At 49.3% G+C, this 12,372-nt stretch overlaps 2 protein-coding genes across 3 annotated transcripts; both read left to right on the top strand.

Moving 5' to 3' along the window:
* The first annotated feature begins 3,321 nt into the window (after positions 1-3,321).
* LOC133911619 (monooxygenase 2-like) lies at positions 3,322-5,659 on the top strand. Of its 2 annotated transcripts, none has more exons than XM_062353944.1 (6): positions 3,322-3,616; positions 3,745-3,891; positions 4,096-4,164; positions 4,277-4,442; positions 4,520-4,799; positions 4,892-5,659. In XM_062353944.1, exons 1-6 carry the CDS (start codon positions 3,528-3,530, stop codon positions 5,419-5,421), a joined length of 1,281 nt encoding a protein of 426 aa, XP_062209928.1. In that variant the 5' UTR covers positions 3,322-3,527; the 3' UTR covers positions 5,422-5,659. The 2 variants fall into 2 exon arrangements, with proteins under 2 accessions (XP_062209928.1, XP_062209929.1); XM_062353945.1 differs by having other exon boundaries at positions 3,335-3,616; positions 4,520-4,748.
* Positions 5,660-9,649: 3,990 nt separating this feature from the next.
* LOC133911620 (monooxygenase 2-like) lies at positions 9,650-11,970 on the top strand. Its single transcript, XM_062353946.1, has 6 exons — positions 9,650-9,928; positions 10,057-10,203; positions 10,407-10,475; positions 10,588-10,753; positions 10,831-11,059; positions 11,203-11,970. Exons 1-6 carry the CDS (start codon positions 9,840-9,842, stop codon positions 11,730-11,732), a joined length of 1,230 nt encoding a protein of 409 aa, XP_062209930.1. The 5' UTR covers positions 9,650-9,839; the 3' UTR covers positions 11,733-11,970.
* Positions 11,971-12,372: the final 402 nt, after the last annotated feature.

A 12,372-nucleotide genomic window follows, 5' to 3' on the forward strand; every position in this document is an offset into this window, starting at 1 on the left:
TGGAAAAGCTTGTTGGGAAATAAGCAGGAACGGAAACAAATGCAATGGCTGGTGGGAGATGATCGCCCTGATGCGAGAAAAATGGGTGCACTGGGGTTTAGACAGGTTCGGGCCGCACGGAGGCGTAACACCCTACTCCTGTGTGGGTGTTATATCTGCCCTTGAAGGGAATTCTTCAAGGATGTATCTGATTACAAGAGAGAGACACTTACTGAGAGCTTGAGGCTCTCGTGTTCTAGCTTGGCTTGAGCTGGTTTGAGAGTCTGCGTCCTCTTCTTCACCCACCCTTTACGTGTTCTTCATTCTTTCCTTTTATAGGCGCGCCGACCTCGACATATCCTGAATGGGAAAGAGGGGATGCGAATGCCAAGGTGCCACGGAGAAAGGCGTCATCATTTCGTCTTGGCGAAGTGACAGGGGCGGTGGAGAAATGCGGCGCGCATCCGACCACCCGCCACTGTGGAAGCCTCCGGGCGCCATAAAGGGGGCCCACCGGGCAGCCTCAGAGGTGCCTGGTGCGCCCACCCTGTCTTGTCTTTCTACTAGGGCAGGGTGGCCGGCGGAGCGCTTCGATTCTAGCAACGTTATCCCGAGGCACCCGGGTGAAACGGGACGGGACCCGTGCATTTAATGGACCCACGCCCCCTTGTCAGTGCATGGCAGGGTCTGACACTGGGGCGTGGGCAGCTGAGAATGTCAGGATGTCAGGATGTCAGGCCGCGCGTGCCTATTAAATGCGGCATTGGGCCTTTTACTGGATGACACCCCGACGATGGGACCCTTCGGGTCGTCGAATGATCTTGCGCGAACCTTCGGGGAACCGAGTCCTCAGGGGCCGCCACGCGCAGCCCCGAGCACTCTCTCCCGAGCACTTTGGTGAGACATTCGGGGAACCGAGTCCTCGGGGGCTGCCACGTGCAGCCCCGAGCACTCTCTCCCGAGCACTTCGGTGGGACCTTCGGGGCACCGAGTCCTCGGGGGCTGCCACGTGCAGCCCCGAGCACTCTCTCCCGAGCATTTGGTGGGACCTTCGGGGAACCGAGTCCTCGGGGGCTGCCACGTGCAGCCCCAAGCACTCACTTCCGAGTACTTTGGTGGGACCTTCGGGGTACCGAGTCCTCGGGGGCTGCCACGTGCAGCCCCGAGCACTCTCTCCCGAGTACTTTGGTGGGACCTTCGGGGCACCGAGTCCTCGGGGGCTGCCACGTGCAGCCCCGAGCACTCTCTCCCGAGTACTTTGGTGGGACCTTCGGGGTACCGAGTCCTCGGGGGCTGCCACGTGCAGCCCCGAGCACTCTCTCCCGAGTACTTTGGTGGGACCTTCGGGGCACAGAGTCCTCGGGGGCTGCCACGTGCAGCCCCGAGCACTCTCTCCCGAGTACTTTGGTGGGACCTTCGGGGTACCGAGTCCTCGGGGGCTGCCACGTGCAGCCCCGAGCACTCTCTCCCGAGTACTTCCTTCCCGGTATTTGGGCTCTGCGGATCATCGGGGAACTAGGGTGCTCGGGAACCAGAGGCGGCGGCCCCGAGCACCTTCTACCGGGACTTAGCTTCTTCTTACCTTGCAGGGTGGTGACATGTGGCGGATGGCCGGCCTGGTCTCGGGACTTAGGGACCCCTGGTTCCGAATACACCGACACATCAGCATACCTTTCGCTTGACTTTATCAACACGCCGTCTTTATCCTCTGTTTCATACTTTGCTTGATCTCCACGTGTACAGTTAGAATCACCATCGACGCCGCTTGGTCTCCTTAATCGTCCGGCACCAAGTAACTGCTTAGCCCCGATTATTCGCCGTCAATCGTCAAGTTACATCCGTCATCAACACACCATGAGATAAACAAATATACTTTTTCAACTCTAATTCTAGTTAGTCCATAATTAAAATACTCAAATCAAATTTAAGCAATTTAAACTCAACAAATCAAATTAATAAATTTTTCAATCACTCATCACGTATAAACATAGATATATTCCTCGATTAGCCTTCACACTTTAGGTACACGTCGTTTCTTCCCTCCTGCAACACTGCCGCAATGTTAAGAACACGCACGTAGCCTAAACTTCGCGTCTCCTCCACCGGAGTGTTGCCGCGGTGGACCTCCTCATCAGTCGCAGCCATCCATCGCCTCCCTGTTTCCTCGTGCCGTCCTCAGCAAGGCCAAAGCCACCTACGCCTCAGCGCACAATGGGTAAGCCTACGCGCCTCTTCTCCGCCGTGCATGTCCACCGCAGCCTGCCGACACCATCGGAACGAGGGGTCTCATGCTAGTGAGCACGCCACCCTACACCAGCGCCGACGCTCCCAAATCCACTAAATCCCGAGCTCCCGGTCCTCCTAGCAGCAATCTATCTCTACAGACCCTGTCCACTACTCCATTGCGATCGATTTGAGAGGATTGGCACTGGATCAGGAGATAAGATAGGAGGAATTGGGGATCCCGTTCATGCTTAGGATGAGTTCAAGAGAGAGGAGGGCTTGACTCAGAACAAGTTCGGCAGAGAAAGAGAGAACGGTAGGGGCAGTTTTCTTTTTTTTTTTCCGGAAATTATTTTTGTGCCCTGTGATTTTCTTTTTTTTCCGGAAATTATTTTTGTGCCCTGGATATAACCATTGTGAACGGAAGGAGCGAGCAGTGGCAAACGGAAGGGAAAAAGGTCAATTCCAGTGGCATCTTTGCAGGTTTACTTTTTTTAATGGCAATTTTGCAGTTGTGTCTCGGGCTAGTTGTAAATATGTAATTTGCCCTTTTTTAATTTTCAAGAAAAAGTTGCTCGGTTGTGGCCCACATGCTGACTGGCCAGCGACCGAAAGTCTGGAACTGCAGACACTTGGCCATATTTGGTATAGTTTTTTCTAAGAATCTTTTTGTTAAGCTGGCTTTTAAAATAACAGTTATCTAAAGAATCTGTTAGGTAAAGAAGCTAACCGTTTAATAATTCTGATTTTTTTAAGGACTGTTTGCTATGAGTAATGATTAATATGCTCGGAATAATATGATGGCTTGTATATTTACTGATTAAAGTAGGTATCGTTGTGTAATGACTAATACACACTCTTCAAAAAAAGAAAAGAAAAATTTGACCGAAATGCTGCAATGCTAAGGCTGCTGTTGTGGACTTTCCCGACACATTTGTTTGCTCCTGCGATATTTTCCTTCATCTTCTAAATTACTCTATCCAGTTTCACTTGTGCACCAGGAAATAGCAGCCCTGCCCTGGCCACACAACACAACCCGCCATTCATGGCTTCATCAGCAGTGACGTCGGTCGTCGAGCTTAAGCTTCTCTCACTTGCAACACTTGCTATTCGCTAGCCTCTATATATGCGACCATCAGACGCTCTTGATTTATGTGCAAAGAAATTAAGTGTTCTTGATTCGTTCAGCACTTGGCCGGTCGCACCACTGATTTAGCTGGCAACATTACCTTGGCCTGTTATTTTCTTTTTTCTTTCTTTCGAGAAAGTTCGATTGTTGTTTTCCATTGCACACACTTGCAAATTGAAGCTGCGCCGTAGCAAGCATGCAGCAGAAGGAGGCCGCCGGCGCCGAGGACATCGTCATCGTGGGCGCCGGCATCGCCGGCCTCGCGGTGGCTCTCGGGCTACACAGGTATATATAGATGTCCGTATGGTATCGTACAGGTGTCTAGCTTGTGGGTTGCGCGCCTAATGGTCACGCTTCGAGTTCCACTTGGCTGCAAAGTTCATCTGGTTGGTTTGGAATTCTGTTCGCCGCAGGAAAGGAGTGCGGAGCTTGGTGCTGGAGTCGTCGCCGTCGCTGCGGGCGTCGGGGTTCGCGTTCACGACGTGGAAGAACGCCTTCCGGGCGCTTGACGTCCTCGGGGTGGGCGACAAGATCAGGAAGCAGCACCTGCAGGCTCAGGCGTACGATTGCTACCGTTCCCACCTCCAATTCCTTTGTCCGATACGATGTGCTTGCATTGCTGTCGGTTCCCTTGCCTCCGATGTTCTTGCATAGCTGTTGGTTTCTCTGGTTAATTTCTCGTTTCTGCTGCTCCTGATGGCCCATGGGTGCTGAATGGCTCTTCCGATTCTGCGACCCTGAGTGTTTCTGGTGAACTTTGATAGGTTGCGTGTCATCTCCTCGTCTACTGGGGAAATCGCACAAGAACTGGACCTCACGGTGCAGGGGAAACGGTGAGACGGCGATCGTCTCTCCTGAATCACTCAGTTTGGACAACGCTGATTGGTCTGATGCAATTGGCTTTCTTCTTCCTGGCACTGACACGGACGTCACTCTCTGACGCAGAGGACCCCACGAAATCCGTTGCGTCAGGCGGGACTTGCTGCTGCAGGCCTTGGAGGAAGAGCTACCGAGAGGCACCATCCGCTACTCCTCCAAGATTGTGTCGATCGAGGAGGACGGCAACGTCAAGGTCCTACAGCTAGCTGATGGCTCAGTTCTGCGAGCGAAGGTAAAAAGTGTTCCACACATCTAGAATGTTGAGACAGGGGCTCGAAGTGTTGATCAAGAGGTGCTCTGCTTCTGCAGGTACTGATCGGATGCGAGGGGATCAACTCCGTGGTGGCGAAATGGCTGGGGCTCGCGAAGCCGTCCTACTCGGGGCGCTCGGCGACCAGAGGCCTCGCGCATTACCCGGACGGTCACGGCTTCGAGCCCAAGTTCCTGCAGTTCATCGGGCACGGCTTCCGCTCCGGCATGCTACCCTGCAACGAGACTGACATCTACTGGTTCTTCACGTGGGCTCCTTCCGAAAACGGTCAGTCATCCATGGCGATGTCCACATGCCCACAGTTACATGTACTTTACGGTGACTAATCAAAAACCAAGGCCCATAAATTGTTCGTGAGTCTTACGATAATTGAATCCCTGAGTTGTTAAGCTGGTTCCATGTACATGCAGACAACGGTGTCGACGAGAGTGCTGCCAAGATGAAGCAATTCGTACTATCTAACCTCAGGGCTGGAAAGGTGCCGGCAGAGGCGCTGGCGGTGATCGAGAGGAGCGAGATGAGCGACGTCCTCGCCGCGCCATTGCGGTTCCGGCCGCCGCTCTCGCTGGTAACCGCGAGCATCAGCAAGGGCAACGTGTGCGTGGCGGGCGACGCGCTGCACCCGATGACGCCGGAACTGGGCCAGGGCGGCTGCTCGGCGCTTGAGGACGGCGTCGTCCTGGCCAGGTGCCTTGGCGAAGCTGTTCTCGGCGAGGGCGCGAGGGTCGGCACGGAGAAGGAGCGGATCGAGTCGGGCTTGCGCGAGTACGCCGGGATCCGGCGGTGGAGGAGCATCGAGCTCATCGCAACTGCCTACGTGGTCGGCTTCGTACAGCAGAGTCACAATGAGATCATAAGCTTTCTGAGAGACAAATTCCTCTCTGGAGTGCTCGCACGGAGACTTATGAAAATGGCGGACTATGACTGCGGCACGCTCTGATGCTACCTAGCTGTTTTCTGCTTCTACGTGTGAAATTCCAAGAAATGTGTGATCACTAGATGGTGCATTGCCGGAATATGCCATACGGCTAGGTGCCAATATCAAAATCATATAATGTGTAGAAGATTAGTTTCAAGCTATTTACTGGTATCTATGTATATGTAAAACGCACAATTGGTAAAAATCAAGTGCCTATGATAATCCCTGAACTAGGAAGGAATTGTTGGGATTTAAGTCACCGTAATAATCCTTAAACCAGAACCTTTTTTTTTGGAACTTACAAGTTATGTTGTTGATAAATCAAGAGAAAACATAAATATACACTCTGCTTCTTGCCAATGTTTTTGGACAAAGCTTTTGCCTGTTAAAAAAACAGTGTTTTTGGACAAATCTATCCTATTGTCGTTCTAGCAGAAACAATGGGCTGCACACTCCAAAGCTTTTGCCCAACTCCTACATTGCAGCCATTAGAACTTTCAAATTGACCTCTTTCAAGTTTTCTACTTCTTAAATCAAAGTTCAACCCTAAAAAACGAGATACTATCTCGGAAGATAAAGAAAATGTTCAACTTGAACCCAGAAGATTCAGCTCGAGTTTTAAGGTCGCCTCAAGACGGTGGAATATTTCAACTTGCATACAAAATTTTACATCAACTATCCCTTTGCCTTTATAAACTTAGATTAATCTGATTAAGATATTTGGATGGATTTTTTATATGTTTGAATTTTGTTTGAATTCAAATGAAATTAAAAAAATATTACATGAAATGATAAAAATATATATAAATAGAGCATTACAAATAACTCACTTTTTCATCATATAACCAAGTACTTAAAATAATTTTAGAAATTAGTCTATCATATAAGAAAATATTAGTGATTTTTTTTCTTCAGATTTTTAGCAATTTATTTGAGGCTCTAATAATTGTTACAAGTTATAAAGTAGTTTTTTTTAGAGAATTTTAATTTAAATTTTACATAGTATTTTTGGGTGAATAAAATTAAAATAGATTCCATATGGATTATGGAACACATATAAAAAGATTTAGAATTTTTAGAGCAATATAATAATATTGTTTTGAACAGCGGGATGATCACCTACTGTTCACATCGGCTGGCTGGTAGTAGGCTAGTAGCGAGCTAGGGATAGGAAGCGACCAAATTTGGTGAGTCCGATAGAGAACAGGTTGGAAATGTTTTTTTTTATCCACTTAGCAAATTTGACTATAATGATTTTTTTTCAGCCGGTTGGAGATGCTCTGACCTCGTTCTCTCGGTGTGTGGTGCAGGAGTGGACCCACGTAGACATTAGAGGGTGCACAGGACACCGGTTAGTTTTTATTTTTTAGAGATCCATTATGTACATCAGGCTTATATGACATCTCATATCTGAATAAATAAAACTCCCGCATATGTATGGGACACCCGATCATTTTAGTTCTGGATCCGTCACTGGTGTGGAGGACGGGTTGCTCAGGTGCATGGGCTAGCGTGCATCGGGAATTGTATAAAGGCTGGCTCTCCTTCAAGCGCTAACTGTTCGCTTTTCCCACCTTCTCTCCCCTCCACACACGCTGCTTAGACATTACAATACGCTAATACAAGCCGCCTTTGTGCCTTTCTAAACTTAGTTTATTTGACTAAGGCAGAGGATGTTCCAAAGAAAGATTTAGACCGAGGAAATCACTTCGCGAGTTCCTTCTTCAGGTTCCATCAATCAACGAGTTAAAAAATGTTGGCTATCGCTGTAACGTACTCCTTACGCACCACCATGTCACATCAAGACTTCTGTGGGAAAATTACCGTGTCAATACAATTTTAGAACAACTTCTTCAAGTAGATGGTCCAAGCATACGTGATATGTACATTTTAACGCGCAACATAGGATCAGTGGCCTCACCGGACCAAATTCAAACTTCACCTCCCCAGTCCCCCTTCAGTCTGGTTGTATCCATCTTTCCAAACATCCAATCCAATTCATCGCATCGCATGCCAATGCCCGTCCCACCATGGCGCCATCTCAACCATCCTCCGGCATCACGTTATAAACAAAGGCATCGTAGAACCTCCTGCTTCATCAGAACCTGTGAAGTGAACCTCTGAACTTCTTGCCCCCCTTGCCTTCTTCATTATACTCCATCAAAGCAACAAACAATAACGTGGTGAAACCAATGGAGGCCATGGAGGACATCGTCATCGTCGGTGCTGGGATCGCTGGCCTCGCGACGGCGCTTGGGTTACACAGGCAAGCACTGATTCACGGTACAGTTCAGCAATCTAATCGGTCATCTGATCGCCGGTGCCGATCGAGTTGACGATGGGCTGGCGGTTCGGTGCCGTGCAGGAAAGGTTGAGGAGCCTGGTGCTGGAGTAGTCCTTGTGTGTCACCCGGTATGGGTGGTTTAGACACTTAATAAGTGGCCCTACACCTTAAGCAAATGCTCTGATATCGATACGTGTACTCTATTTTATGATCCTAACCGTCGGCAAGTCTCTTCCGCTCCTGATCCCTCGGGCTGCCTTATCACTTGCATCAGCATACCTTTCGTTTAACTTTATCAACACGCCGTCTTCATCATCTGTTTCATGCTTTGCTTGATCTCCATGTGTACAATTAGGATCACCATCGACGCCGCTTGGTCTCCTTAATCGTCCGGCACCAAGTAATTGCTTAGCCCCGATCATTCGCCATCAATCGTCAAGTTACATTCGTTATCTACACATCATGAGATAAACAAATACATTTTTAAAACTCTAATTCTAGTTAGTCCATAATCAAAATACTCAAATCAAATTTAAGCAATTTAAAACTCGACAAATCAAATTAATAAATTATCACTCATCACGTATAAACATAGATATATTCCTCAATTAGCCTTCACACTTTAGGTAAGCCCCACGTCATTTTCTTCCCTCCTGCAGCACTGCCGCAATGTAAGAACACGCACGTAGCCTAAACTTCGTGTCTCGGTGGAGTGTTGCCGCAGCGGACCTCCTCATCAGTCGCAGCCATCCATCGCCTCACCGTGTCCTCATGTCGTCCTCAGCAAGGCCAAAGCCACCTACGCCTCAACACACAATGGGTAAGCCTACGCGCCTCTTCTCCGCTGTGCATGTTCACCGTACCCTGCCGACACCATCCGAACGAGGGGTCTCATACTAGTGAGCACGCCACCCTACACCAGCGTCGCCGCTCCCAAATCCCCTAAATCCCGAGCTCCTGGTCCTCCTAGCAGCAATCTATCTCTACATACCCTGTCCACTACTCCATCGCGACGGATTTGAGAGGATTGGCACTGGATGAGGAGATGAGATGGGAGGAATTGGGGATCCGGTTCATGGTCAGGATGAGTTCGAGAGAGAGGAGGGCTTGATTCAGAACAAGTTCGACAGAGAAAGAGAGAATGGTAGGGGCAGTTCGGTCTTTTCATGTCCCTATGATTTTCTTTTTTTGGGGAAATTATTTTTGTGCCCTAGATATAACCATTGTGAACGGAAGGAGCGAGCAGTGGCAAACGGGAGGGAAAAAGGTCAATTCCAGTGGCATCTTTGCAGGTTTCCTTTTTTTTAATGGCAATTTTGCAGTTGTGTCTCGGGCTAGTAGTAAATATGTAATTTGCCCTTTTGTAATTTTCAAGAAAAAGTTGCTCGGTTGTGGCCCACATGCTGACAGGCCAGCGACCGAAAGTCTGGAACTGCAGACACTTGGCCATATTTGGTATAGTTTTTTCTAAGAATCTTTTTGTTAAGCTGGCTTTTCAAAAAGCAGTTATCTTAAGAATCTGTTAGCTAAAGAAGCTAACCGTTTAATAATTCTGATTTTTTAAGGACTGTTTGCTACGAGTATGCAATGATTAATATGCTCGGAATAATATGATGGCTTGTATATTTACTGATTAAAGTAGGTATCGTTGTGTAATGACTAATATACACTCTTAAAAAAGAAAAGAAAATTTTGACCGAAATGCTGCAATGATAAGGCTGCTGTTGTGGACTTTCCCGACACATTTGTTTGCTCCTGCGATATTTTCCTTCATCTTCTAAATTACTCTACCACTCAGAGAAAGCGTATCCAGTTTCACTTGTGCACCAGGAAATAGCAGCCCTGCCCTGGCCTACACAACACAACCCGCCATTCATGACTTCATCAGCAGTGACGTCGGTCGTCGAGCTTAAGCTTTTCTCACTTGCAACACTTGCTATTCGCTAGCCTCTATATATGCGACCATCAGACGCTCCTGATTTATGTGCAAAGAAATTAAGTGTTCTTGATTCGTTCAGCTCTTGGCCGGTCGCACCACTGATTTAGCTGGCAACATTACCTTCGCCTGTTATTTTCTTTTTTCTTTCTTTCGAGAAAGTTCGCTTGTTGTTTTCCATTGCACACACTTGCAAATTGAAGCTGCGCCGTAGCAAGCATGCAGCAGAAGGAGGCCGCCGGCGCCGAGGACATCGTCATCGTGGGCGCCGGGCTCGCCGGCCTCGCGGCGGCTCTCGGGCTACACAGGTATATATAGATGTCCGTATGGTATCGCACAGGTGTCTAGCTTGTGGGTTGCGCGCCTAATGGTCACGGTTCGAGTTCCACTTGGCTGCAAAGTTCACCTGGTTGGTTTGGAATTCTGTACGCCGCAGGAAAGGAGTGCGGAGCTTGGTGCTGGAGTCGTCGCCGTCGCTGCGGGCGTCGGGGTTCGCGTTCACGACGTGGAAGAACGCCTTCCGGGCGCTTGACGTCCTCGGGGTGGGCGACAAGATCAGGAAGCAGCACCTGCAGGCTCAGGCGTACGATTGCTACCGTTCCCACCTCCAATTCCTTTGTCCGATATGATGTGCTTGCATTGCTGTCGGTTCTTTTGCCTCCGATGTTCTTGCATAGCTGTTGGTTTCTCTGGTTAATTTCTCGTTTCTGCTGCTCCTGATGGCCCAGGGTGCTGAATTGCTCTTCCGATTCTGCGACCCTGAGTGTTTCTGGTGAACTTTCATAGGTTGTGTGTCATGTCCTCGTCTACTGGGGAAATCGCACAAGAACTGGACCTCACGGTGCAGGGGAAACGGTGAGACGGCGATCGTCTCTCCAGAATCACTCAGTTTGGACAACGCTGATTGGTCTGATGCAATTGGCTTTCTTCTTCCTGGCACTAACACGAACGTCACTCTCTGATGCAGAGGACCCCACGAAATCCGCTGCGTCAGGCGGGACTTGCTGCTGCAGGCCTTGGAGGAAGAGCTACCGAGAGGCACCATCCGCTACTCCTCCAAGATTGTGTCGATCGAGGAGGACGGCAACGTCAAGGTCCTACAGCTAGCTGATGGCTCAGTTCTGCGAGCGAAGGTAAAAGGTGTTCCACACATCTAGAATGTTGAGACAGGGGCTCGAAGTGTTGATCAAGAGGTGCTCTGCTTCTGCAGGTACTGATCGGATGCGAGGGGATCAACTCCGTGGTGGCGAAATGGCTGGGGCTCGCGAAGCCGTCCTACTCGGGGCGCTCGGCGGCCAGAGGCCTCGCGCATTACCCGGACGGTCACGGCTTCGAGCCCAAGATCCTGCAGTTCATCGGGCACGGCTTCCGCTCCGGCATGCTACCCTGCAACGAGACTGACATCTACTGGTTCTTCACGTGGGCTCCTTCCGAAAACGGTCAGTCATCCATGGCGATGTCCACATGCCCACAGTTACATGTACTTTACGCTGACTAATCAAAAACCAAGGCCCAGAAATTGTTCGTGAGTCTTACGATAATTGAATCCCTGAGTTGTTAAGCTGGTTCCATGTACATGCAGACAACGGTGTCGACGAGAGTGCTGCCAAGATGAAGCAATTCGTACTATCTAACCTCAGGGCTGGAAAGGTGCCGGCAGAGGCGCTGGCGGTGATCGAGAGGAGCGAGATGAGCGACGTCCTCGCCGCGCCATTGCGGTTCCGGCCGCCGCTCTCGCTGGTAACCGCGAGCATCAGCAAGGGCAACGTGTGCGTGGCGGGCGACGCGCTGCACCCGATGACGCCGGAACTGGGCCAGGGCGGCTGCTCGGCGCTTGAGGACGGCGTCGTCCTGGCCAGGTGCCTTGGCGAAGCTGTTCTCGGCGAGGGCGCGAGGGTCGGCACGGAGAAGGAGCGGATCGAGTCGGGCTTGCGCGAGTACGCCGGGATCCGGCGGTGGAGGAGCATCGAGCTCATCGCAACTGCCTACGTGGTCGGCTTCGTACAGCAGAGTCACAATGAGATCATAAGCTTTCTGAGAGACAAATTCCTCTCTGGAGTGCTCGCACGGAGACTTATGAAAATGGCGGACTATGACTGCGGCACGCTCTGATGCTACCTAGCTGTTTTCTGCTTCTACGTGTGAAATTCCAAGAAATGTGTGATCACTAGATGGTGCATTGCCGGAATATGCCATACGGCTAGGTGCCAATATCAAAATCATATAATGTGTAGAAGATTAGTTTCAAGCTATTTACTGGTATCTATGTATATGTAAAACGCACAATTGGTAAAAATCAAGTGCCTATGATAATCCCTGAACTAGGAAGGAATTGTTGGGATTTAAGTCACCGTAATAATCCTTAAACCAGAACCTTTTTTTTTGGAACTTACAAGTTATGTTGTTGATAAATCAAGAGAAAACATAAATATACACTCTGCTTCTTGCCAATGTTTTTGGACAAAGCTTTTGCCTGTTAAAAAAACAGTGTTTTTGGACAAATCTATCCTATTGTCGTTCTAGCAGAAACAATGGGCTGCACACTCCAAAGCTTTTGCCCAACTCCTACATTGCAGCCATTAGAACTTTCAAATTGACCTCTTTCAAGTTTTCTACTTCTTAAATCAAAGTTCAACCCTAAAAAACGAGATATTATCTCGGAAGATAAAGAAAATGTTCAACTTGAACCCAGAAGATTCAGCTCGAGTTTTAAGGTCGCCTCAAGACGGTGGAATATTTCAACTTGCATACA

The sequence above is a fragment of the Phragmites australis genome, chromosome 3, assembly GCF_958298935.1.
Source record: "Phragmites australis chromosome 3, lpPhrAust1.1, whole genome shotgun sequence".
In the NCBI taxonomy this organism is placed as follows: domain Eukaryota; kingdom Viridiplantae; phylum Streptophyta; class Magnoliopsida; order Poales; family Poaceae; genus Phragmites; species Phragmites australis.

Bases quoted from the DNA above. Each gene is read 5' to 3' on its own strand.
- LOC133911619 (XM_062353944.1), top strand. From the start codon at position 3,528: ATGCAGCAGAAGGAGGCCGCCGGCGCCGAGGACATCGTCATCGTGGGC. The intron at 4,165-4,276 runs GTGAGACGGCGA...TCTCTGACGCAG, and splicing joins CTCACGGTGCAGGGGAAACG to AGGACCCCACGAAATCCGTT. The intron at 4,443-4,519 runs GTAAAAAGTGTT...CTGCTTCTGCAG, and splicing joins GCTCAGTTCTGCGAGCGAAG to GTACTGATCGGATGCGAGGG.
- LOC133911620 (XM_062353946.1), top strand. From the start codon at position 9,840: ATGCAGCAGAAGGAGGCCGCCGGCGCCGAGGACATCGTCATCGTGGGC. The intron at 9,929-10,056 runs GTATATATAGAT...TGTACGCCGCAG, and splicing joins GCGGCTCTCGGGCTACACAG to GAAAGGAGTGCGGAGCTTGG. The intron at 10,476-10,587 runs GTGAGACGGCGA...TCTCTGATGCAG, and splicing joins CTCACGGTGCAGGGGAAACG to AGGACCCCACGAAATCCGCT.